Source organism: Cervus elaphus, chromosome 4 (assembly GCF_910594005.1).
Source record: "Cervus elaphus chromosome 4, mCerEla1.1, whole genome shotgun sequence".
In the NCBI taxonomy this organism is placed as follows: domain Eukaryota; kingdom Metazoa; phylum Chordata; class Mammalia; order Artiodactyla; family Cervidae; genus Cervus; species Cervus elaphus.
In genome coordinates, this window is record NC_057818.1 from 20408604 (window position 1) to 20435066 (window position 26463).

At 52.6% G+C, this 26463-nt stretch overlaps 1 protein-coding gene across 1 annotated transcript in view; it reads left to right on the top strand.

Annotated features, from left to right (window-relative positions):
* Nucleotides 1-26463, top strand: part of NKD1 (NKD inhibitor of WNT signaling pathway 1) — an 89548-nt gene that overhangs the window by 41549 nt on the left and 21536 nt on the right. The window contains exon 4 of the mRNA XM_043898423.1: nucleotides 16413-16479. Coding sequence (XP_043754358.1) covers nucleotides 16413-16479 — 67 coding nt within the window. The remainder of the gene's footprint in view (nucleotides 1-16412; nucleotides 16480-26463) is intronic.

Here is a 26463-nt window from a genome sequence, read left to right on the forward strand (position 1 = left end):
GACGCCACGTCTGCTCGTGGGTGGAACAGTTGGGGCTGCGTGTGGGGTGTCATGGCCTTGGTCTCAGGTTGGACAGGCCCCTTTGCACCTGCCCGATTTGTGTTCTGGGCAGTGACTTGGCTGCGGCTGCCGAGGACAAAGCTGGCTGGGGCTGCGGGGAGACGCCGGGCCTGTGTTTTGAGCAGGAGCCAGGGCTGGATTCTGGAATAGGCAGCCGGCCTGGGTCCAGTCCCCGCTGGCCCCAGATCAATGAAAGCTGTCGTGGGGCCAGTGCGTTGCCGCCGCCGCCTAGGGACTGCCGAGCTGGGCGAGGCCTCCTGGGGCTGCCGTCCCCAGAGTCGCTGGCTCTGAGACCATGATTAGTGTGTCCTGGCCGGCTGGGGGCAGGCCGTACCCCTGCCCCACACCCTCCCCGCTCTGTGATCCGAGTCCCATTTGGCCCTGCTTGACAGCTCACCCAAGCTGGGTTTATCAACATGAAGAAAATACGGGATTTGCAGAGAGGAGGAAAAGGAGGGTTAGCTGTTTACTTTTTTGGCTGCCCTTTTCTGTATTCCAGGCACTGGGCCAGGTCTGTAGGGCCTTCAGGAATGAAGAAGAAATGTACAGTCCCTGTCCTCGATGAGTTAGCCATGCAGGAGACTGGCCAGCCGCAAGGAGTAGTTATAAAGACCCCTGAGGGCAAGAAGGGTGTCACCGGTGGCCAGGGTACAGACTGGGGACCATACTGAGTCTGAGTGCCACAGGAGAGCGCCTCCAAGAGGGGACATTAAAGCTGAGATGGAAGTAGCTAGAAGGAGAGAGTGGGGGGAGTGTCCTGGGCAGAGGGGAGGGTGGACAGGATGGTACACCCTGACCGTGGCTCAGGAGGAGATGGGCAAGGTCAGCTGGAGGTCCATGCTACCGCTGGCCTGCTTACCCAAGACAGTTCCAGCTGCTCCTGTTGTCTAAGCCTGGTTCTTATAATTGCCCCCTTTTACTCTCAGAAGGGTCCTGGTTTGGGCAGTGAAATTATATGGGCAGGCCAGGTCTAGGTACTAGGATCTTTGTTTTACCAATGAGGAAACTGAGGCTCGTGAGAGTTGAGTTATTCATGCAAGGTCCTGGAAGAAGGATGGGACAGAGCTGGGATGGGAACAGCCTGCCTGACTCGAAAGCCCAGGCTTTCCCATAATCCCACATGACCTTGCACAGTGAGGTATAAAGTTACAGACATATGCAGCTGAAATACTCTCTGAGCGTGGGTTCTGGGCCCACTGTTGTCCCAGGGGTGGGTGGGGTGAGAGGAGGCTGAATTGAGCAGAACTCGTTCATGACAGAGAACAAGCTCAAACTGGCTTAAGTGAGAAGGGGAAATTTAGTGGTTCATATAACTGAAAAGTCTAGGAGAAGCTCTAGCTTCAGGCATAGTATGATCCAGATGCACTGTGTTGTCACTGCGTATTTTCTTTTGTTTTACCTCCTGGTTCTCTTTCCCTCTGTGATGGCTTTTTTTCTTAGATAGACTTTCCCTGTAAGGAGGTAAAATGTCTTCCTCAGTGTCAGATCCCTACCCTCACATCTCATTAATGTCACCAAAAAGAGAGCAGATGTCCTTGGGATTGCATCTCTTTGACCTTGGGCCATGTGCCCATACTTGGCCAATCCCTGTGACCAGGGATGTACAGAGTTCTCGTTGGTCAGACCAGGGGACATGAGTCCTTCCTTGTCGGGCTAGGGGGAGAAATCAGCCCTGTCTGCACCTCTTGGATGAAAATGGTGGAGGGGAAGATTTCTATATAAAATATACAGTGCCTAGTTCAATTTGAATTTCAAATAAAGTATATATTTTTAAATCTATGCAATGCTATGGACTGTAGCCTGCTAGGCTCCTCTGTCCATGGGACAGGTTAAGAATACTGGAGTGGGTTGCAATGCTGTCCTCCAGGGGATCTTCCAGACCCAGGGATCAAACCTGCATCTCTTATGTCTTCTGCATTGGTAGATAAGTTCTTTACCACTAATGCCATCTGGGAATCCCTCTTTTAAAATATGATTATATCCCAAGTACTGCATTGGCATAGGCTTATACTAAACAATGATTGAATCTGAGATTCATGCTTCACTCAGTGTCCTGTGGTTTTTATTTGTAAACTCTGGCAAGCCTGTGAAGGGGTGGCTTTCTTAGGAATATTACATGGCTGCCAGAAGACGGAGGAGTGGATGCTGAGGGAAGAGGGGGCGTTGTCCAAGTCACAGGTGCCCACTGCAGAGGTGCTGAAAGGGACCAAGGGCTTTACTTCAGCCTTGGACATCCCCCGAAGACACAGTCTGTGAAGGCAGTCTGAGAGCTGTGGATAATAGTGAGGGAAGTCTGGTGGGGGGCGGGGGGTGGTGGGGTGGGCCGGTTGAGGTGCTCAGAGAGGCCTTCCTGTACTTGAATTAGGCCTCAAAGAAGAGGAGGCTTTCTCAAAGATAGGGTGGGTGGTAGCTGGGAGGAAATGTCCATCCTTAAGACTTCCCTTGTAGTCTGGTGGCTAAGCCTTTGCCTTCCAATGCATGGGGTGTGGGCTCAGTCCCTGGTCAGGGAGCTAATCTCCCACATGCCTGGCAGCCAAAACACCAAGAACTGTAAAACAGAAACAATATTGTAACAAGCTCAACAGAGACTTTAGAAATGGTCCACATTAAAAAAAAAAAAAAAAATCTGACAAAAAAATGTCAATGCTCACCTGCCTGCCACTCAGGTCCAAGCCCTGGTATTATGACCCTCGGTCCTTGACCTCACTGGCCTGGCCATGGAGTGATGCCTTTGTCTGAGACTAATCAGCCTGTCTGTTCCCCGTGAATTTGCCAAATGTGTCAGGATTCCTCCAGCTACCAGACTGTTCAGTGGAGAGATAGCTTAGGTTCACAGGAACAGAAGCAGAGCCTGAGACAAGGATTGTGTGTCAGTGGTTTGCGGAGGTTGCTCTCCCAGAACCGGCCAGCACTAGGGCGGGAGTGGGGAGAGGGAGGCCGGGCAGAGAGGGGGAAGGAGCGGGCAAGGTGCAATTTCAGGCAGAGTCTTGGTTTTGCCTGACCCTGTGGGGAGCTCTGGACTGTAAGTTGTGGCTCAGAGTCAGTCCCCACAGGAGGCCCAGAAGCTGGGCTTTAATTCTCCTGCCCCAGGCAGTCACTGGCCTGGGGCCAGCTGGAGGAGGGTGGGGTGGGAGGGAGATTTGGGGTTCTCTGACTCTCCCATCAAAGCCCTAGGGGTTGTTCTCTGAAGAAACCTCACTGGTTTGGGCTGATGGCAGGGACTGCATGCTGAATGGGGGCTGGGGAGATGTGGAAATGGTAAATGAGACAGAGGGGTGAGTCTATATCTAAGAATCTGGAGAAGATGGGGAAATCCCTCATGTTGTGGACACCTCAGGGGTTCCTAATGAGAACAGTCTATAAAGGCTTGAGAAGTCCCACAGCAGAACCCTGGACCTTCCCCAGACTGCATGGACCACTGGTCCTGGCAGCTGGAGAGGCTGGGAGTGCTCGGGTAGAGCTGAGAGACTCTGGTTTTTATTTCAGCCCCTGTGAGGCCTCATCTTTTGTTGCCTGCTTTGGATGCTCTGGGGTCTGATCATGGCCCTGCTGCTCTTCAGCTCTGTGACTCTGAGCAGATCCTGTTGGTTTTTGAGGACTCAGGTTCTCCCTCTGTACTCTGAGAGTCCTTAACCTAAAGTTCGAGAAAAGGCTCACCATGCAATTTATCTGTATGGCATTTTTCCAGGGGGACATTCTTAGGGGGGTTTGGACCTTTCTGAACCAGGGTTCTGGTCTGGCCCCAATGCCTGTGGTCTGGGAGGCTGGATGTGCATGTGCCACAGGCCTGTCTTCCCCTGCCACATGGCCACACAGCAGGTATCCTATCCCGCCGAAAACCTTCCTCCCATGAGGCCCTGGTCCCTCCCAACTGCACCACGTTCTTGCCTCCTCTTTCGGAGCCTCAGTCTTTTCATCTGTAAAAGGGGATGATAGCTGACCTTGGTGAGCTCCCAGGGTTGTTGAGTGAGTCAGAAGACCCAAGGACTATGATTGAACAAAGTCTAGGTGTGATGGATGGAGTCACTGTTGGGGATGCTGTCTTGCCCCCAGGCTCCAGAACATCCTCAGACCTTGGATGCTGACCACACAGCATCTCCCAGACCAAATAGCGGCTGCCTTCCTGATCCCCAATACCTTTTTTTTTTGTCTCTCCCTCCCTTCTTTTTTCCCTTCCTTCCTTCCTTGCCTGTGAATGGAAACAGCAGAATTTGGTGTGCAGTGGGTTTGGGGAAGGGGGGGCAGCTGCCACCCTCCCCCACTCCCAGTGACAGCCCAGTTTGACATGCTCAGCTGGCCTCGTGCCATTTCTGAAATCAAAACCTTGTCTGCATTGCACGAACCACAAAGAGGGGTCTTGCCAGCCCCTGACTTCCTATGTGTGTGCAGCCAAAGGCAGTGAGAAGCCATGGGTTTCCAGCAGTGGTCTTTTCATGGTCTGCGAGCTCAGCATGGCTGTGGGAGGGAGCAGTGGGATCTGAGGTGCCGAGAAGCCCAGGACTTCCAGCCTTTCTCTCCCAGCAAGGACTGGAAAAGCCCCCACGTCACTGGAGAGTTGTAAACCTCACCACCCATTGGAGCCAGGACCCTGTGGGCAGTCTCCCACATACCATTCCTTCTAGAACCAGCTCAGGTGCCCGTTTTTGTTTTCTTCCCCATGCCTGACTACTGCTTCTGACTGTAGAAATCCTCCTGCACATTCATGGCAAACAGCTGCAGACCTTGAATCCAGTGCCCGGAGACAAACCTCTGGGAACGTTCTGGTGTGGTGCTGGTCCCTCCACATGGGCCTCTCAGACTACACTGCATGGAAACACACACAGACGATTTTAGCAGATGCAACCGGATTCCCTCTGCTCTTTGGCAACTGCTTTTCTCTTTGATGAAAACGCAGGCTATGTCTTCCTGAGTCAGTAATTGTAGAGCCGCGTTTAGTCGTCAACACGTATTCATGGCCTGCCCCCTCTGTCAGGCTCTGTCAGGCTCTGTCTGCTATGAGTGTCAGAGGGTGGTAAGTGCCCCAGAGAAAGGTGAGGTGGGGAAGAGGGTGAGGGGGTACAGGCGGTGCTGCAAGTTTAAATAGGGGTGATCTCAGCCAGGTGATGAGGTGACCAAAACCTGGAGGAGTGGGAGGAGGGGGTGTTTGAAGAAAGAATCCCATGCAGAGGAAGCAGAGAGGACAAAGGCCCCGAGGTGGTGCCAAGTGTGTTTGAGCAATAGCAAGGGGCCTGGCTCGGGCAGAGTGACAGAGAAATAACAGAGGAAGGCAGGGAGGTGTTGTAACAGATTGGGTGGGGCTTTGTGGGGCGTTAGGAGGACTTGGAGAAGGGGGTGGGAGGTGGGTGCGGAGAATAGGAAAGGGTTGTCGTTGTCCTGCTGCATGGCCTGGAGCGCTCGGTGCATGCGGGGGAGGGAAGACGTGGTCTCAGGGTACCTTTTGAAGGCAGAGCCAACAGGATGCACTGTGGATTGAACAGAAGGGTTGAAGACACGTGGCAGGATGACTCCTGGGTTTCTGGCCTGAACAAGAAGGAGGAGGGAGCTGCCCCAGTTGGACACAGGAAAGAAATCGGGAGCAGGGCTGGGACAGTGTGGTCTGAGACGCCAGCCCAGGGGCTTGATGGAACCTTTGGGTAAGCAGGGAGCTGTGTCATTCTTCTTCATGGAACAAAGTTTAATTTCTTTTTAGTATAAAAACACTACATATTCTTGATTTAAAAAAGAGAAAGAAGAGAGACAACAGAGAACCCAGGCAGTCTACAGACCTGGACAATGGGAAGGACAGCACCTCAACTCCCCAAGAATAGCTATTGTGTATCCTTCCAGAAGTATTCCAGAGAATGTGACTCTACTTTATAAACAAAACAGGATCGGCTGTCCCGCACCTGCCTGCCCACCCGACGGCACTCACTCCCAGGCAGTGTCTTTAACTCTTCTGTTCTTTCACGGCCACCTCATATGTGACTCTCAGGGCACTCCTGAGTCACAGGCCCATTTTACAGATGTGGACACTGAGGTACAGATCAGGTGACACAGCATTAGCTAAGATCCTGAACTGCGTCCTCTGGGAGCCCAGAGGGGCGACCCTTGACTCTGTTCCAGTTTGGTGGTTGGTGGTGGGGGGGGTGTTGGAGTTAGCAGTCACACTGGCGTGGAGCAGGGCTAAGACTTCATCCAGCCGTCAAGGGGAGGGGGCTCTCCCAGTGGAGAAAAGAGCACAGGTGGGATTTGGAGACCCTGAGGCCGGCAGTCCAGCTGCGGAGAAGGTCTCAAAGCTGGGTTATGGGGTTAGGGGCAGGGGGCAGGGAGAGAGGAAGGCAGACCTAGTGTCAGCTAGGATCAGAGGGGCAGGAAGATGACTCCTGCAAGAGCTTCAAGGCCAGAGGCTGTGGGCTGTGTGTGTGTGTGTGTGTGTGTGTGTGTGTGTGTAGCAGAAGGGTCCTAGAGTCTAGCCGAAACCGTTGTTCTCTGGTTCTCTCATGAAACTGATGAGGATTCTTGGGATATTCAAAACAGAGTAGCGTACTCCATCTGTTTATTTACATTAGCAGAAGCCAGAAGCCTAAACCTCTTACTCTCAAGGCTGAGAGAAATACCACACTTCCCAGGGTCCCCTGGCCGCTCGGGGCCCCTGACTGGGCTGGTCCTGGCCCTGGGCAGGGGTGTACATCCTTTCCACACAAAGAGGTAGCCTGTGGTCTGTGGGGGCCGTGTTCTCTGGTCCGCAGACGCCTGTGCATCTATCGTAAGCAGCCTGGATCACCGCCACCCTGCTCGGCCGGGCACACGCGCTGGGCCCTGGCAGCCGACCTGGGGCCTGTCCCAAGGCCAGGAGCTGCTGGCAGCGGCCGCCCCAGCTGTCCGGTGATCAGAGGTGCACCCCGGCCCCTCCGGCCCGTCCTGTTATCAGCACCCGGCTGAGGGGCGTGGCGGGCCAGCAGCGTGGCAGGTCGGTGGCATGGCTGGTCTGCAGCGTGGCAGGCCAGGGGCGTGGCACGCTGGCCGTGTGGCAGGGTCAGCCGGCGGCGGCATGACTGGCCAGTGGCCAGGCAGGAGGCAGAGACGCTAAGAGGTGCTGAGTGCAGGCAGCCTGCCGGGCCTGCCGCTCAAGGCCTCGTGGGGCAGGCTGAGGCCTCGCTGGGTCCGGCTTTGATCAGCTGTACAACGTCCCGAAGACAGCGGGGCTGGAAGAGAGGCTGGGAGGGCAGAGAATGAAAGAGGGGGCCCAGAGAGAGAAGGCACAGCTGTGTTGATGACGTGCCGACTGCCTGGCGTGTGCTGCGCGCTTCCACCTGCCCTATTTCCTCCCTGCAGCCGCCCCACCCGGTGGGGGCGGTCATCTCCGTGTTCAGATGAGGAAACTGAGGCACAGGCAGGTGACGTCATCTGTACAAGGTCACACAATATAAAGCAGAGGTGCGCGCTGTGCTAAGTCATTTTTCAGTCGTGTCTGACTCTGTGCGACCCTACGGACTGTAGCCGGCCAGGCTCCTCTGTCCGTGGGATTCTCTAAGCTAGAATACTGGAGTGGGTTGCCATGCCCTTCTCCAGGGGATATTCCCAACTTAGGGGTCAAACTCAGGTCTCTTATGTCTCCTACATTGGCAGGCAGGTTCTTTACCACTAGTGCCACCGGGGAAGCCCCAAAAGCAGAGTAGCCAGGGTCAAAATCAGACGGTCACTTCACCTCTCTAAGCCTCAGTTTCCTGGTGGCTGAAATGGGGTGAGAACAGCACCCAACCCATAGGGCTGTTTGGAGCATTTAGCAGTGCATCTAATGTGCTGAGCAGAGCTCTGGCATAGGCCAGCCCTTACCAAAGAAACGCTGGGTATGATGATCACTGAGTCCTTTATACTCATGACCTCAGTTACTCCCACGCCCCAACAAGCCCATCAGATCCTGGTTTCCACTGTAGAAACTCCTTTGAACACTGACTTGTAGGAAAATTCCAGTCACGCAGCAGCGAGCGCCGCACCCCACCCGGCCCCGGACCATCTGCCTTGCGCCGGGTCATCTCCTCAGAAGAGCCTGAAATCCCCGAGGTTGGGGGTTAGGGCGCATTCTGGGTCATGCTGAGTTTTGCCATTTTCTGTTGGCATCAGCCATGTTCTCCATGTCCAGAGTCACATTCCAGAAGCGTGAGCCCTAGAGGGAGGGCCTGTGGTTCCAGGAAAAGGAGGATCCTTAGGCCGTGAGAACCTTCTTTCATCTGACCTCACCAGGTACTCGCCTCGCTCCCTGCCTCCCCACTTCCTCCCCCAACTCCTCCCCTCCTGTCAGAACCAGCCTGATGGCTCAGGGTGGAGGCAAGGGGCAGAGCCTTCAACTTTGGGCTCCTTAAACCTTGTCCTTTCCAGAGCACGTTCCACATTCTACCGGGGCGATGGGACTTGAGGTCGGGGTGGACATCTTGTATTTTGACAGTTCCGCCTTGGTTTCATATGCATCATATTTTTTTAAAACCTCAGCTTCAACTAGGACATCACACCCATGATTTTATTGATCTTGCTTATGGCAAGACTTTCAGGATTTTTTAAATAAATCTTTATTGGAATAGAGTTGCTTTACGGTATTATCTTAGTTTCTACTGCACAGCAAAGTGAATCAGCTATGTGTATACATATATACCCCCTCTTTTTTGGATTTCCTTCCCGTTTAGGTCACCACAGAACACTGAGTTGAGTTCCCTGTGCGATACAGTTGTTTACTTGCTAACTTGTGTCCAAGTCTCTTGGGATTCCATCAACTGTAGCCTGCCAGGTTCCTTTGTCCATGGGATTTGCCAGGCAAGAATACTGGAGTGGGTTGTCATTTCCTTCTCTAGGTTTTTTTTTTTTTTAAGAGGACAGAGAGAGCCAATTTAAAGAAAAGTATTAAGTACTCACGATGGCTCAGGTGGGACCCAGTTCCGGGGGAGGTTGGTATGATGGCTTATGGGTGCCCACAGCTTGCTGGATTGACAGCCCAGGATGTGGGCTTGGCTCCTTGCTGTCTGTGGCCAGCTGTGTCTCCAGGATGGGACAAATCCGTCTTTGGGGCTGATTTGTACCCTGTAGGGTCTAGGACCTGGGGGTCAGAGGAAGGGGACATGGTGGCCCAAGAGTCAGGCCCCAAGGGTTAGAAGTCCTCCCCTCCCACGCCCTGCTCACCGTCCACCTTCCTGAGAAGCAGTCCTTCAAGTCCAGGAAGAAAGCTCAGGCTGGAGTCCCCGCGACATGGGCCCAGGGATTACATCTCGAGCAGATTAAAAACAGGGAGAAATCTGAGGAATTTTAATGACTGCCACACATCCCTGGAGTGCTGGTCCTTGTAGACCGAACACGCAGGCCAGCGCTGCGGGCCACAGCCCTTGGGGCCCACCTTCCCGTCCCCCACCCAGCTCGCTGGGCTCCCGCAGTGGGGTAGGGCTTGGGGACATTCGTGGAGGTGTTGCAGCGAAGCCACTGGTGGCGGCTTCCTCCCTCTGGCCTCCAAGGTTTCCTGGGAATCCTGGGCTTGGTGCTGGGGTCTTTGGAGGTCAGAGTTTTCAGTTGTAAGTAACCTGAATTGGTGTGAACAAAGAAGGCAGTGTAGTGGCTTCTGTGGCAATTTAGCTGTTCGGTCCCCAGGAAAGGCCAGTGAGAGTGGGTCTGACTCAGAATATATCCAACAGATATTTGAGTGTCTTCTGTGCAGCAAGCCCTGTCCTGGAGCAAAATGGACCCAGATCCCTGCCCTCGGGGATCCTCCTTGTTAGAGAAGGCTGGACCTGAGGCCGTGGACGAGCATCCTCTCCCGCATGGGCCTCTCTCTGTCCCCGTGGGTGGTGGGGGCAGGGGGTGTTCTTTCCTGGGTGGACCTTCTCCAGCAGCTGGAGAGGAGATGAGGCGCAGCCTCGACACCAGAGAAGACGTCTTTTCCACCAGCTCCCGTGAGAAGGACCCCGGGGGACAACTCCACCTGGCTTCGCTGCAGCCGGAGGACACGTGCTGGGCAGGTAGACCTAGAGCTCCCACAGGTGACCTGTGACCCCTCGAGGCTGCAGTGTCCTCGAGGGAGTGGCCAAGGGCTCTGCCCCTGTTTGCTCCTTTGAGAGGAGGTGCCGTTTCTCTTGGGAAGCTGCGCCTTGAGGTCTGCTGCATCCTGCTGGAATCTGGCTTGGGAGGAGTGAGTCTGCTTCTCTGTCATCTCTGGGGAGGAGGGAATCCCCAGCCCCTGACTCTGGAGTCCGGGCCCCCAGAAGCCCTCTCTAGTGCTGTTGGCGGCACCCTCTACCTATTCCCTGGCCCGTGTGCATAGAGCACACTTGGGGGGCCAGAGAACGCTTTCAGGAGGCAGAAATAACAAAGGCTAGAGGCGCATGTTGGAATCGGGGACATTACAACTCAGAAAATAGCCCTCTCACTCTTGATTCCTGAGTGAAGCCCAAGAGAAGGGGTCTCCCTGCTGCTGGGTGGGGGGCTGGAGCCCCAGAAAGCCTGTGCTCGAGGCCCCATGAGCATCATGGTGGCCTTCTGCCCCATTTTCCAGACAAGCAGCCCGGGGCCGCGGAGCCCTAGCCCTTCCCTGTCACTTTCTTGTCTTAAGTGACCTTGAACCAGCCACTTGGTCTCCTGGCTGAGCCTCAGGCCCCTCTCTTGTCAAGCGGGTTCTTGTGTGTGATTTTGCTAAAACAGTGTTTTAATGACCCAAGTGGCACAGGAGGATGCTTGCCTTAAAAACTGGAACCATTCTGATGAAGTTTGTGACTCCTGTGTCCCTCCATCTGATCTCCCTCCCCTCCTTGGGAGTAACCGTGGATATTGTGTACCTGTCCCCGAGTGTGTTTGGCGTTTTCTTGAGTTTACAAGTAGAATCGTATCCTGTGTGTCTTGCCTGTGGCGTGGCTTCTGTGTGTCAGTGTGTGCAGATCTACCTGGCTCTTTTGAGCCTCTGTGTGGTTTTCCACACATAGATTAGTTCACTTTCCTTTGCTGGGTGTCCAGCGTGTTTCTGACTATGGGCAAATAGAAACAGCCTTGCCCCCCACCTCACTGAACCTGAACATGTCTCTCTAGTGCATACGCACGAGTGTTGTGCACCAGGGTGGACACTGAGGCATTGAATCACTGGGTGTTAGGGTTTTGCAAGGATAAAAATGTGAGAATGTGCCAAGCACATGGCAGGAATAGGGTGCAGCAGAAGGAGAAGTTCACGATTGTGTTCCCCTCCCCCATTTGCATTAGACACTGTCCTAGGTATCTGGTCTGCATTTTCTTACTGACTCCTCTTTGACAACGAAATCCCCATTTTATAGAGGAGCAAAAAGGGGCCCAGAGGGGTTAAGTAAGGCATCTGCTATCACTCAACTCCCAAGGGGTGGGCAGGCGCCTGACTCCCATGTCCAGCTGGGTTCTGGGAGTGAAGGATCCCTGCCCTGCACGTCCAGAGCTTGCTCTCCGAGGGGCCTGCATGCAGCAGCGCTGGTTCCCCAGGAACGCCCCGAGTGCAGGAACGCCGCCTCTGTGGAGTGTGCTGGGAAGAGGGAGCTCGCCAGGAATTTCCTGGATCAGCTCCAGGGCAGGCTGCTTGGATCTCAGGGTTACAGGGTGGCTGGGTCCTGCCTCCCACCCTTCTCTTCCCCTGGCTTGTCCCAGCCGCGTGCATTCTTGGAATCTGTAAGTTGTGCCTTGTTCTGTGGGCACCAGGAGTTGCCTTTGAAACCCCGTGGCACCAACATCTGTTAGCTCTTAGAGAACAGAAAGATTGACAAAGAACTGCTGGGGCAGGCGGTGGGGAAAGATATTAAGCTCAGGAGTACGAAGTCTCAAAGACAAAGAGGAAAAACCCTAACTGAACTCCAGCCCGCTCCCCAAGGCCCTGCTTTGATGTGGGTTCCCATCCCTGGAGGCCTTATAAGGCATTGTGCCTGCAATTCTGGGCTCTGGGCTGGTGCTGGCTGCACATTCAGCGCCCGGAGGAGCTGGCTTCTCGTCCTGGGGCCCGGTGTGGGGCAGAGGAGGGGCAGTGCTGGGACTTGGGAGGGAGGCAGGTCTGGGCCCTGTGGCCACTCAGCCTGGCCCCTGGGCAGGAGGCAGCCTGGCAGCAGGTTGGGTGGGGCTGGAGGTGTGTGGATCCAGGAAGGTCTTTGATCAGAACTTGGAGCAGAGGCTCAGTCTGACTGTCCTAGAGACCAGAAGAGAGGGGGCCATGATGGCTGAATGGATGAAGAGAGCTGTAAGGGAGGTCACTGCATACCGTACCCCACTCTTGGGCTTCTTCCAGGGCAGTGTGGTGAAGAGTATGGGCTCTGGAGCCATGCAGCCTGCTTTCAATCCTGGCTCTGACACTTACTAGCTGTGTGACCTTGGGCAAGTCACTAAACCTCTCTGTGTCTCAGTTTTCTCATCTGTAAAGTGGGGATGATAATGGTTATTACCTCAAAGGACTGCCATGGGGGTTAAATGCAAAGCACCAGAAATATGCACCAGACAGGGGAAGAGCATGTTTCTCTGTGTCTATGGGGGCACCTCGGGTCTGGTGAGCCATTCAGCTTTGCCCAGCAATGTTCTGGTAGCCATTTGACAGTAAGAGTGCAAGTAATAAACGGTAACCACTGTCTGTCAAGCCCAGTCATGGTATCAGATGTAATGCTAAGTACTTTCTGTGTGATGGCTCACACCTGCCCTGAGACAGAGTGACTGCTCTCATCCCTATGCAGAGATGGGGAGACTGAGGAACACTGGAGATAAACCTCCTTCACCCACGTAGAGCAGGGATTTGAACCAAGGTCTGAGCAGCACCAGTTCCGTGCCCTGCATCCTCTGGGCTGGGGCTCCCCTGGGACTCATGGCCAGGAGCCCTGCATGCAGGGTTTGGGGCCTGGCCCTTAGGACCATCCTGCAGGAAGGCTCCTGGCTGAGGCTTGGCCCTGTCCCAAACCTAGTGAGGAGGAGTCGCGGGGCCTTCGAGTCCTGCGGGACAGAGGGGAGTGTTTGGTCTCTGATACACTGGAGCTGCTGGCTGGGCTGATTTTCTGCACTTCTTTAAGCATGATTCTTGGTCCCCAGAAAGTGCCAGGATTCTTGGCCACCTCCATCCCATGCCCTAATTCCACTGTACAAGGTCGCGTCAGGCCCCTGAAGGAGCTAGCTCAAGTCTTGGCTCTGCTGATGATCCACAGCAGGGTCTCCTGGCCTCTTGGAGGCTCCTCCTCATTTAAACCCACAGAACTATTGGGAACCCCGTTCTCTGGAGGTTCTGGTGAAAATCCCAATTGATCAGTACCTCATATATATCATGAGGGCTTGGGGATGCAAGTGACTGTCATTGGCATTATTTTCCTATCTCATTCCTTGAGGGTTGAGGCACTTTATAGGAAAAAACAGTAACAATTATACCTTTCACTTTAAATTTTACACATCATTTTTATGAGCATTTGTTCTTCAAGAGATGGAAAGAGCAGGGCTGTTACGATGATAAAGGGAGATATTATAAAGTGCCTGGCACATTGGAAATGCACAGTAAGTGTCAGCTGACTTTTTAATGGTTTATCACTGTGCCCATTTTACAGATAAGTAGTTTGAGATTTCCCAGAAGGCAGTGGCTGGCCCCATATCCAGGGCGAGGGAGGCCACGGAGGCAGGATGTGATCCTGTGTCTGACTCAACATTTTATGTGGCCTCTGGCTTGGTGATTCAAAGCTGGAGGACCACAGACACCGCACTCCCCAGGCCCTAGGCTGTCTGGGTCAGTGGAGGAAATGAATGTTTGCCATAGTTGAGCAGCCGCATAGCCCTGGGTGTCAGCAGACCACAGTGCTGAGGAGCTGTCGATGTCTTACACAGAGCAGGGTGAGGTTTAGTGGGAAGAGACCGACCCCAGAACTTGCCAGAACTCTGCTTTCATATGCAGAGACGTATCTTTAATATGTCAAGAGAGCCGGGCCCGCTCAGCAGACAGTTCTTCTCAGGGAGTGTTGAAGCCGTCATCCGAGTGATGATTGTGGGTGCGAGGCATCGTTATGGGGCTTCTTCCAGAAGGCTGCTTTGTTGCTGGTGACGTGTGGAGTCGTTAGACTCCTCTGAGTGTGCCAGTAAAAAAAGATGCCAGTGCCCAGAAGTTTCCATCTCACGGGTCCTGTTGGCTTTGCCAGGAGCGGTCAGGGTGGCTCAGAGGTCAGCTCCGGCTCCCAGCCTCCACTGGGCCTCCGCACACGCGGGTCTGTCGCTTCCCTTGAAGACGGTCACCCGCTCCTGTGAGGACGCGCTGCCTGCCAGCCTTTCTGGAGAAGCGGCACCCGTCTCTCTCCGCCATGAAAGATCGGCTTTAATTGGCTGCCGGGGCGTCCCAGCCATCTAATGATGCCAGCCGAGCGCGGCCCTTTCCTGTCACCATCTCCCAGTTCCCCTGTCAGCTCCAGTTCTGTTAACACAAACAGCCAGTTTACAAGCCCAGGAAGTGTTCAGTGATTATAATAATTGGCGGAGGAGGAGAGAGAGAAGACATCCTGACTCGAAGAATAATGCAGCCTGGTTTTGAAGTCCATGGGACACCAGCGGTCTGAATGACCACATTTGAACAACGTCTAAGAAAGGGTGTGTAATGCCCTAGAATGATTTGAAAGAAGAAAGAGAACAGAGAACACCACCTCTAATCCATAAAACGTTAGCTGTTCGTCTTTAAACACACACACATGAGATTTATCTCCAGCTGTGTCCGATTGATAAGATCAGCTATACAAAGCATTGTTTTTCTTTTGTTAATCGAGGTGAGCTCTTGGTTTTTCTCTCAAGCATCTCCAGTGCAGGATTTTTTTTTTCCTTCTAATTTTTGAAGAGTGTGTTTTTTCTTTTTCTTTATACTTTTTTTTCCAAAAGGAGAAGTTGGCGAGGGCTGCCAAGTTGAGGCTTTTTTGTTGCTCCTCTTTTTGTGGTTCACGAAGCACTGCCATGGCATCACTGTGGGCATTAAGAGAGAGAAAGCAGTGTGACCCTTCCCCCCATACCCAAACCTCATCTCTCCCCCAAAAGAGGAACATTTCCCAATGTGGGTTCCTCAGAACATAAATCCCATGTGATGCTTTTGAAAAAAGCTTCCTGGTCTAAATAGGTTTGAGGGGTGCAGCATGAGCTACTACTTAGGTATCTGCAGTCTGTTACCATAGTAAGCTTTGCATTAAAGGGTCTTGTTTGCATGCATGCATGCTAAGTCGCTTCAGTCGTGTCTGACTCTGCAACCCCATGGACTGTGGCCCACCAGGCTCCTCTGTCCATGGGATTCTCCAGGCAAGAATACTGGAGTGGGTTGCCACGCCCTCCTCCAGGGGATCTTCCCGACCCAGGTTGAGCCTGTGTCTCTTACATCACCTGCATTGGCAGGTGGGTTCTTCACCACTGGGGCCACCTGGGAAGCCCAAAGGGTCTTGTTTAACTTCGTTTAAAATCATCTTTTTGGATCTCATGACTCCTCTTGGCAGAATACCAGTAAATACAGAAGCTGTTTGACAAGCGCTAGTCTGGTCCCCTCTGTATCTAGAGTCATCCTCCTGGAGCAGGATCAGATAGATGGGACCTTTATTGACATCCCAGAAGTTTTCCAGCCTGTGGACCTAACTAACTTACCTTGCCAACCTGACAACACGTGGGTGGCAGCCTGGGCTGCCAGGCTGACTGGGCGCAGCTCTGCTCCATGGCATGAGTTACTAGACATTTTAAACTCATGCCTGCAAGGCATGTGCAAGGATCAGGCCAGCTGCTGGAAGGGGGCGATGTGGGAGGCGTGACTGAAGGTCAGCTAAAGGCAGAGCCTATAGCTTCCGAGATGTTGTGCTGAAGAGTTTGGGTTTATGTTAAGGGATTATGTCAAGTTTGGGTATATGTTAACAGCTGGGTTTATGCTGAGGGAGTGCTCCCTTCAGCAAACCAGGCCCTCTTTGTAAACTCATCGAGACACCTGCCTGGGACTGTCTCATAGAGGAAGGATCCAAACTGAGGTCTCCTCTAGGGACCCACAGGGGTGGCTCTGGTCCTGGGTCTATCGAGTTGGCCCAGAAGGGTAGAGAAGGGACATTTTCTGAGCTTGTCTTTGTCTTTTTCCTGGGTGGAGGGTGGATCTCCCTTTCCAAGTGGGAAGTGTGAGCCTGTGTGATGTTTCGTGGCAGGCTGTAGGCTGAGAAAAACTTACTTTCTAGAAAGCAGCGCAGTAATGAACTTTACAAGTGTCATAGGCTCTCCCTACTTGACCTAAATTTCCATCAGAAGAATGAGAACAGGGTCCCTGCTTCTTTATGACCAGCCACACACACCTTCACAATGCCACCTTGACCATAAGGATGCCAGGTTCCTACCTGACTCCAATACTTCTTTAATATTCCTGCTTTGTCTTCCTCTAGGAGCTTGTGGGTGAAGTTTTCAGAGAAACGCTCAGCGAGGAGGAAGAGGAAGACTTTCGGCTAGAAGGTATCAGAGCCTATTACTTTCTTCCTAAGGACAGTGAGGTGGGGAAGGGCCATCTGGTCTACCTTATGCCTTGCATACCCTCCAGAAAATCTGCAGACCAGGAGGAGGAGGACAGGACTCTCTGTGGGCATGCACTGAGGGTGGATGGGGTGAGGAACAAGAGGGAAGTGGAGCGCCTCATAGGTCCTCACTGGGAGTGGATTCAGGCCACCCAGGCTCAACATCCTGCTCTGTGTTAACCACGGGGTCTTGAACAAGTTGTTTGACCTCAGCTTCCCCACTGGGGGGGAAGTGGCCACTCATAGGCTTCTCAAGTAGGGTTAGGCATGTAGTACGCACTGTATGAAGCAACCCTTGTGTTTCACCTGGAGCACAGGTATGCACACACATGAACCGAGCCCCAAGCCCTCACTGCTTTCCTCTGTAGCTCCCACTCCTTTCTTTCTTCAAGGAAACAGTGCATTGTAGAAAGAATTAGGACACTCGAGTAGGGGGTTGGTGGCCACTGGTGTACTAATTTGACTTTAGGAAGCCACGTCCCCTTTCTGAGCCTGTTTCCATACTTGTAGAATGGGGATGAGGGCCTCTTCCGACTCAATTCCCTAAGTTGATACAATGACTGGACAGCATATGAACGTATTTGCTAAAAGGGGATAGCATTTCCCTTTTTCACTCAGAATCAGAGGAGAGAATTGCTGAACTGGCATAGCCTTTGGGCAGTAAATGTGCTTTCCTGAAGGCTCAGACTATGAAGAATCCACCTGCAATGCTAGAGACCTGGGTTTGATCCCTGGGTGGGGAAGATCTCCTGGAGAAGGGGATGGCAACCCACTCCAGTATTCTTGCCTGGAGAATTCCATGGACAGAGGAGCCTGGTGAGTTACAGTCCATGGGGTCGCAAAGAGTCAGACAGGACTGAGTGACTAACACTTTGTACAGTAAAGCCCTCCCTGGGACTGGGACTGGGGGCTGACAGGGGTCTCTGAGGGGAAATATAGGTCTTAGAAGGGCTGTAGGGCCCTGAGAGGAGAGTAGACCATGCCAGGAAGTTCTGGAGGGGAGCCTTGGCCAGACCCAAGAACTGTGACCACATCGGGCCTGAGAGCTGTGATAAATGTAGACTCCTCAGCTCCACCCAGGCTGCTGAATCTGGTCTGCTCTGTAACAGGCTCCTCACATGACTTGTGTGCATGCTGTACTTTGAGAAGCACTATTTTGAGAGATTCACTCTGTGGCCCAGGATTTGGAGGGTGCCTGGGACCCGAGTACCTCTCAGACTTTGCTCGCAGGTCCCAAATAGAAGGAGGAGAAGGCACGTGGACAGACACCTGTGTCAGGACTCCGGGGTGTTTCTCTTGAGCATACTTGCCTGTGGATCTGGTGGCCACACTCAGGCTCAGCGACTTTGACTCACATTGTTCCCTGGGCTTCCCCAAGCCTCAGCTGTCATCCTCGGCTCCATGGAGAGGTGCCAGCGCCTGGTGCCTAGAGTTGGTCTCGGGAGTCAGGTAAAGGCCTGCAGGATATAGGATCTGGGGGCTAAGGTGACCCCAGACATGGATTACATGGGCTTTAGCACTCATTCCATTTTCTATTCGTTTGCTTAATCACCTGGTAACTTAGCAAGTTCATCCTCTTATTCATTCATCCTTCCATCTATTCCATCCATCACTCGCCATACAAGTACCCACCTGTCCACTTATCTATCCATTCATCCACCTATCACTCACTCATCATCCACCCAGTGATCCATGACCCACCCATGCAATGCTCCTCCATCCATCTTTTGCTCCATCCTTCACCCACCCATCCTTCCATCACTGCCTATATTCATTCATCTACCTACTCTTTTGTCACCCATCCGACCAGTCCTTATCTACCACCCAGGCATCCATAATCCATACTTCACCCCTCTCTTCATCATCTATCACTCATTTCTTGACCCATTTAACCATCTTCCAGTTGTCATTCACTCATCTCACCATCTGTCTATATTTTCATCATCTATTGAGTCCCTGGTTACTGCCCCAAATGGGGCACTTCTCTGGCCATTGAGGCTCAGCCTAAAATCATGTAATTGGTTTCACATGAGGTATCTTTCCCTGCAGACATGAAATAGAATGCCCATGGAATCCTCCTCTTCGGAAAGGGAGGGTGCTTTGTTCAACCTCTGTTCAGAGTATGGGCCCTACTGGATGAAGTAGGAGGAGCACTTGGCTGAGGAACCTGTAGACCTATCTCCAAGTCCCCCCTCCCCTCCTGCTCCCACAGTGACTTGCTGTGGCTCTTGGCCAGGTCCCTCCCTCTCTATCACATGATACATGGGGATGTGGACTCCATGGATGCTCAGAGAATGTGGGCACCTTGTAGAGAGGATAAACTGCTGTGGGGTGGCTCTTACAAACATTGATTGATGGATGGGAGGTAAACAGGTGGTGCCCGAGAGTCCCAGCTCCTGTCAGGGAAAGGGTAGGGATACTGGTGGCCCTTGGTCCATCCCTGTGGTCCACCAGCTGCAGGTCAGGCCTCGAGGACAGCTTCGAAGGTGCCTCGACTGGGTACCTTGCCAGTCATTGACGGCGTCCAAGTATATCAGTACCACCACTGGCAGGGGCGGGGAGGAGGAGTTGGGAGTCACAAGTCTGACTCAGTTTCCAACTAGGGATTAGACTAGGTTGTTGGTGGTCAAATTTCCAGCCCCTTTTCTTCAAACAAAAGCTTACACAGAGCACAGAATGTAAGACAGACTAGGTTGCAGAAAGACACAGTGTGTTATAGACAGTATGTTAATTACCTTTTATGTAACAAAGGGTACCAGACCGTACTCTCTATTTCCTTGTATGCATGAATGTGGACCACATTCATGTGTAGCTAGAAGCCTAGACAGACAGAAAGAGTAGTTCCTTCTGAACAGGGGAGGAGGAGATTAAAATCGGAAAGCGTGGTCAGAGGATTGTAGTATTAGCTGTAATTAATGTTTCAACTTTTACAAGAAGAATGTGATCATGTATTCCTTTGAAGCGAAAGACTAATAACAGAATTGAAAAGTGAAAACAATAAGTAAATAAGGCAGTAGGGCTGGGCTGCTCTGGGCCTGCCTGTGTGGCCCCTGAGGCTTCTTGGAAGGGATGCTGGCCCCAGCGGCCGCCTGTGGTTCTTGGGCCGCCGCTGGCGCCAGGCCCGAGGCAGCACTCCCAGGATGATGGACGTGGCTGTGGATGGCTAGGCCTGGTGGGCGCTGCCGCGTCCTGGCCACGACGAAGCAGCCACCTGGCCTGGAGCTGGGGCTGCGGGCATCCCTCCATGCCTCGGGCCAAGGGAGAGCAAGCCGAATCCTGAATCTCCTCTTTGTCTTCCTGTTGGCCAAGTTCATTGCCTCTTGGCCGGCTGGAGGGCTGTTAAGGGAGAAAAAAGGCCATCTGAGGCGTGAAGATAAAAAGAAGTCTTTTAGCCATCCCAGGAGAGGATGGCTTTAGCTCCTGCGTTGTTATGTAAAGCCGGCCCTAATCCAGCGTCTTAACTGCCTTAACTGGCCAGCTGGGAGCTCGAGGGATGGGAGATTAAGGCTGGGCCCGGAGCGAGGGCTGGGGCTGCGAGCTCCTTTTGAACTGTGGCGAGAACAAAGTAAGCATGAAAAGTCCTGCGCTCCAGAGCGGTCCTGGCGTAGCGGGCGGGACCTGAGGCTTGTGGGGGGAGGGGAAAGGGACCCCGCCTTTCTGCTGACCCAGCAGGGCACTGAGGACCGGGGAGGGTCACCCCACCCTTCACTCCGGTGCCGACCTGAGGTCCCCACCTCCCCAGTTGGGCAGGACGACAGGTGGTGGCAGCCTGTGGCTTGTGGCCTGAGGTGGGCCTTGGTGTCAGGGGCTCTAGGAAGCTCTGTGTCTGGGGCTGTCCTCTCGGCCCGGCGTAGACTGAACTCTGGCTCTGTGCCCATCAGGGGAGAAGGGCCTGTGGATGGTCGCGGGCCCCTTCTCTCCCCGCGTCCCCTCTCTCTCCCCGACCTAGTGCTGGCCACATCCCTGCCCAGCATCTTGGCTCACTCCCACCTCTCACCCTTGGCCTCTGACCACTGACCCTCACCATCGTGACTGTTTCTTGTCTTTTTACCTCCTTGTTTGGAGGTAAAAGTGGGCAGAGTGCATTAGCTCGGCATCTTCCATAGAAAGTTGAGTCCACAGAACCCCACCTGCTGGTCGTGCATTTATTAAGGACCAAAAGTGAGTCAGGCAGCCCCTCCCTCTGGGGCCTGGCACCCCCTGTAGGCCCCCAGGGCTGCTTTGCTTTGGTCTAGCCCAGGTGTCGCCTGGCAGAGTCTGCGGGGGTCTTGGCTTCTCTGGCCCAAGAGTGGAGGTGCCTGGAGTCCTGTGGAGCAGAGCAGTGGTGTTGGGACTGACATCCAAGGGCAAAGCAGCCCCACGGCGAGCTCAGGGCCTGTCCCAGTTGGCATGGCCCGAACTTGGTCTTCCTGCCACCCCATGGGAGTACATGAGAAGCACCCTTCACCCTTTATTCTGGAGTCAGACCCCAGATCCAGCCTGGCTGTACTGTAGCTCACTGTGTGATCTTAGGAGAGTCACTTAACTTCTCTGTGCTTCAGTTTCTTGTTGGGGGCAAACCTAGCACGTCTTCCTCTGAGGGCCTGTTAACAGCGAGGTTATTTATATAAGCCCAGAGCCCAGCGCTGGTTCAGAGTATGCCAGTGTCTATGAGCTGTCCTGACTCTTGTTTCGTGGGCTCTGCTTTCTTGAAGAGGAGCCAACTGGTGTTTGTAATTATTTACTAGTCCAGATCAAAGACGGCCTATTTTCAAAGCTTCTTTAATCCTATTAGAATCTCTGAATATCTCCTTCCACTCCCAGTGCGTGACATAGTCTGGCATGCCATAAGTGCTCAATAAAAACAGATCTTCCTTGACTTAGGATGGGGTTGTGCGTGCGTGCTAAGTTGCTTCAGTCCTGTCCAACTCTCTGTGACCGTATGGACTGTAGCCCGCCTGGCTCCCCTGTCCATGGGATTCTCCAGACAAGAATACTGGAGTGGGTTGCCATGCCCTCCTCCAGGGGATCTTCCCAAGCCAGGGATCAAATCCATGTCTCTTATGTCTCCTGCGTTGGCAGGTGGATTCTTTACCACTAGCGCCATCTGGGAAGCCCTAGGATGGGGTCATGTCCCAATAAACCCAATGTAAGTTGAAAATATCATTAGTTGAAAGTGCGTTCATACATCTGACTTTCTGAACATCATAGCTTAGCTTTGCTCACCTTACATTAGCCTACACTTGGGTGAAATCATCTAACACAAAGCCTATTTATAATAAAGTATTGAATAGCTCATGTCATCTATCGAATACTGTGCTGGAAGTGAAAAAAAGCTTGGCTGTCTGAGTTCAGGATGGTTGTAAGTGTATGGGTTCTTGACCCTTGTGATTACGTAGCTGACTGGGGGCTGGGACCCTCTGCCCAGCATCACAAGAGGGTTTGTACCACATATCATCAGCCTGGGAAAAGATCCAGATTTGAGATTCCAAGTACAGTTGTGTATCACTTTTGTACCATTGTAAAGTCAAAAAATTGTTAGTCAGGGACCAACTGAGCTCTCTAGAAGAATGAAACCAGCACCATGAAGTTACTGGGTCTAGCCCCCAGGAAAGCCCCGTGTGCCCCGCTCCAGTCCATTGAGGCTCCCAGGTGGGAAATGTCAACCCTTCACACGGTGGAGGAGCCCTTGGGAGGCCTTTAGTCCCCTTCATTTGTAGTAAGAAATCTGAGGCCCAGAGAGGGGCATGACCTGTCTAAGGTCACACAGCACACATGAGAACAATCTATTCTTCACTCAATACGTTTTAATATTTGCTGAGCTGCAAATACCTACTGCAGCTGTGGGGCCCTGTTAGGCCTTGGTTCCAACCATGGACAAGGTAGGCGGGCCTTACTGTGAGGGTGTTGGCACGAGGGAGGCAGGTAGTAAATTGATAATCTGGTTCACACAAGGTTCTGGGAGGGGTGCTCTGTGAAGAGGTAAAACCCAGGGAAGGTGGAGGGTGATGGGGCTCTCTGAGGAGGTGACATTTCAGCTGAGATGCAGGTGCCAGGAAGGAGCCGCCATGGGCAGATGTGAGGGGTGAGCGGTCAAGAGTGAGGGGAGCCCCAGGGTGGGAGGGTTGTGGGGTTTGGGGGAGCACAGAAGGGAGGCCCGAGTGGCAGCCAGAGACCAGGGGGATGGGGGTGGGGCCCCGGGCTGGGATTTCACACTGCTTTTGAAGAGAGACTGTTGGCAAGTTTGAGGTAGGTGAGTGCCAGATTCTGACTTCCCTTTTCAGCAGAGAATTGTGGCTTCTGTGAAGGATGGCTCATTCTGAGGTGGGAGGGAAGCAATGAGAACAGGAGGCGATTACGATGGTGCAGGGGAGAGGTGATGGCCTCGGCCTAGTGGGGCTGAGGGGCTGGAGACACGTCGAGGGGCCTGGGGGCCGGGTGGTAGGGCTGGGAGACGGGGGATGAGGGAAAGAGGGGATCCCAGGGACACCTTAGAGACTGGGCTTCGGGAACTAAGCGTTCACTTCTGAGGTGGCGGTTTTAGCGGGTGATGATGTCTTTTGTTTTTGGATGTGCTGGCTTCAGGATGCCTGTGTGACATGCAGGTAGGGCTGTGGAGGAGACAGAAGGACAGGGGCAGCTGGGGATGAGAGAGAAAGACAGACAGGGAGGGGACTTCTCAGAAAGAGGCCACCGACAGCTCCACCAGAGCCCTGGAGTCCCCGGCGAGGCTCTCAATCGATGGGGCAGCCGGTGGTTCCCGCCAGTCTGGGAGGAAGGGGAGTTCACTGCCGAGCAGCGAGGACCCCCAGATGGAGGGGGCAGGCAGGCCACACCCCGCTGGCTCCTCTCCCTCAGTTCAGAGCCTGTCCTGCCGGCGAGTGTCAGTCGCCCCGACTCCAGTCCACTGCAGTCCCCCCAGAAGCCCGGGCGGCAGCCGTGACAGCAGTTTCTCTTAAGTCTGTTCTTCATAAAAGCCCAGCTTGAACAGTGGAAATTCTGACTTGTGTCAGATACCGAGGAGGCTTTCATAGCTTCAAGTAGCTCGGGGTTAGATTTTAAAAGTTGAATTTCATCACATGTTTTAACTTGGGCGGGGATGGGGGGAGAGTGGCAGGGACATGATATTTTTAGCGCAAAGAAGGCTTTTTTCCCTTTCCCTCTCCCTCTCCTGGCGTTTTCCCCTCCCTCCCCCAACAGATGTTTCGTCTCAATCCTATTCAAACCTCAAAGCAGAGTGGCCATCAACCTTATGCTCTGATGAGAAAAAAAGGCCAGAATGCTATTTGTTGGGAAGGGTTTTTTTTTCCCCCCCTTTCTTCTTTCCCCTCAATCACAACTGGCCCTTAAATAAAATCTACTTACAGAAAAATGTAACCTGGGGAAGTAGGAGTGAGGAGAAAAAGACCCTGGAAGGGATAGACAGCCACTGGCAGAAACTGCTGGAAGCTAGCTTCGAGAGTACTGCATAGGGTCAACTAACTATGTGTTGGTGGTGGTTTTGTTTTTCCTGAAAAGCAAGGGCTCCAAGTGATGGAGAGTTAAGTCAGGATTCTTTGGGGTCTTTTGGATACTCAACCTGAACTGGCTTAAGATCTGGTTCATAGGTACTTCCCTGGTGGTCCAGTGACTGGGATTCCACGCTCCCAATGCCGGGGGTCTCAGGTTTGATTGCTGGTCAGGGAACTAGATCCAACATGCCACAACTTAAGACCCAGTGCAGCCAAATAAATAAATAAATATTTTTTAAACAATCTGGCTCATAGAATTGAAAAATCCTAGGGCAGATCTTGCCAAAGAAGGGCTGGTTGATCCAGGAGCTCAAACCATGTCATTAACTCACACACACACACACACACAAACACATACATTCATTCATTTTCTCTCTCTCTGTCTCCATCATCTCTCCCTCTGCCCTCTGTTAGTCTCTCCCAGTAAGGTGGCCAAGATGACTATCCGGTTCTGGGTCCTCATATCCTATGAGTTGAGCCATCACAGGTGAAAGATAGCACCCAAGTCCATTATTTCTTGCAAAAGTTTGATTCTTACTTTACTGGCCAGGGCAGGTCTAGATTTTTGTGGGACCCAAGTTAATCCAGTTTGGGGGTTGTCTTTTTTAAGAGAAAGAATACATGATTCTCTTTCATAACTGTGGACCATTTATATATAAATATATATATTTACATATTTCTATTTACTATATATTTGTTTCCCACTAAACCTAAATAAATATATTCCCAATTCAAGTTCCCCTTAGCTCGATTCCAGAAATGCTTGTGTTCACTCCAATACCACATGACACAAGGGGACGGACGGAAGTCAGAATGGGAAAGACAGCATTCTTCACCAAGCGAGGATAAAATACCTAATTTTGAAAGCATCACAAAAACAACCAACCACGTCCACACATTCCAACTTGGAAGGAGCCCGTGCAAGTCAGAGGCCCAGCAACTTTAACCTCGTCAGCTTCACGAACAACTGTCCTAGGCATTAGAGCGAGGACACAGGGCCACAAGGATAAGATAAGCGGGTCGGGTCTGGGTGCTTCCAGGAAGCTTGCCGTGGGATCCACGCCCCCATACACCACACGGATTGAGCTGGGGGAGGAGCGGCCCACTGGAGAAAACCCAGATGCTATTATCAGAAAGCGGAGCATGGTTGTGGGACAGGCAGGAACAGGTGTTAACCATTGTCCTGCGACAGAGTGGAGAGACCAGTGGCTGGGGAGGCAGGAAACAGGGATTTTCGTTCTGTTTCTACATCTTCTGTGTTCACCTCCTGATGCTGCTACTGCTGGTTGCTGCGTGTTGATGATGATGATGGTATACTTCTATGTAGGGTGACAGGCTGGGGCTGCAGCAGAAAGATCCCGTCACACGAGTGCTGACGATAGCAGTGTGATCCAGGCAGGGAAACCTAACCCAGCCCCTGAGCACATGAGGGCACACTTCTCAGAAGATAGGGACATTTAACCTGGAGGCCTGAAGGAGCAGCAGGTGTTGAAAGAGAGAGTGTGCTTGGCAGGGAAAACTGGCTCTGTGGAGAGACGGGGCTGGGAAATGGTTCCATCAAGTTGGCTTCTTCCACTTAATTTCCTCTTGTAAAATGCAGATGGTACCACACCGTGCATGGTGATACTAAGAGGAGAGAATGGAATAGTGTGTGTACCCACTAACTTCACCAGCACCCCTGTACAACCCACGGCTCTGTGCAAGGACACACACATTCGTGTGTCTCTAGGACGCTCGTGCCCCGAGGAGAGCCTCATGCAGATAACGCAAGAAACCATTTGGTCTGGAATGCACATACGATATCTTTCTCTTTTTACTGGCAGCAGATTTACCCTCCTAATTATATTTGGCATAGGCTAATATTAAAATTCATCTGCATTCCCTCTAACAGCTGCTCTTGAAGGGTTGGGGAGTCAGAGACATCCTGGCAAGCCACCCTGAGCCTAAAATATTTGTGGCAGATAATGTGGACCTGGACAATTGAGAAAGGCCTGTGGGTATGTTAAGGCCAGTGTCCAAACTCCAACCAGGAAGCTCTGGCTTGTGTTATATCTTACTTTATATCGGCTGAGAAGAACCTGCCAGGTAACCAGGCTAAAAGAGGTGTCCATCAGGCCTTCCGGCATTAGTCATTTCTGGTCTTTGGTGGGGCTGACTTAATCATACCATGTTTCAAATTTGTCTCTTCTTCCAAAGTTTAATATCTACCAGGCCCTTCTGGATTGTGTTAAAATAAGCTGGCATTTACTGATATCATCCAGGGTTTGGATTTTAGCCGATGTCTGGGATTCAGAATAGACCCACCCCTTTTAAACTGCCCTCTTTCCCACTTCAGCTCCCAACCACACCAGAATTCATGGTGTTTGTTACGCAGCCTGCGTTTTGTCCGCCTGGGGGATTTGGTGCAGTGGGTCATTCTGGGATGGAATATTTGC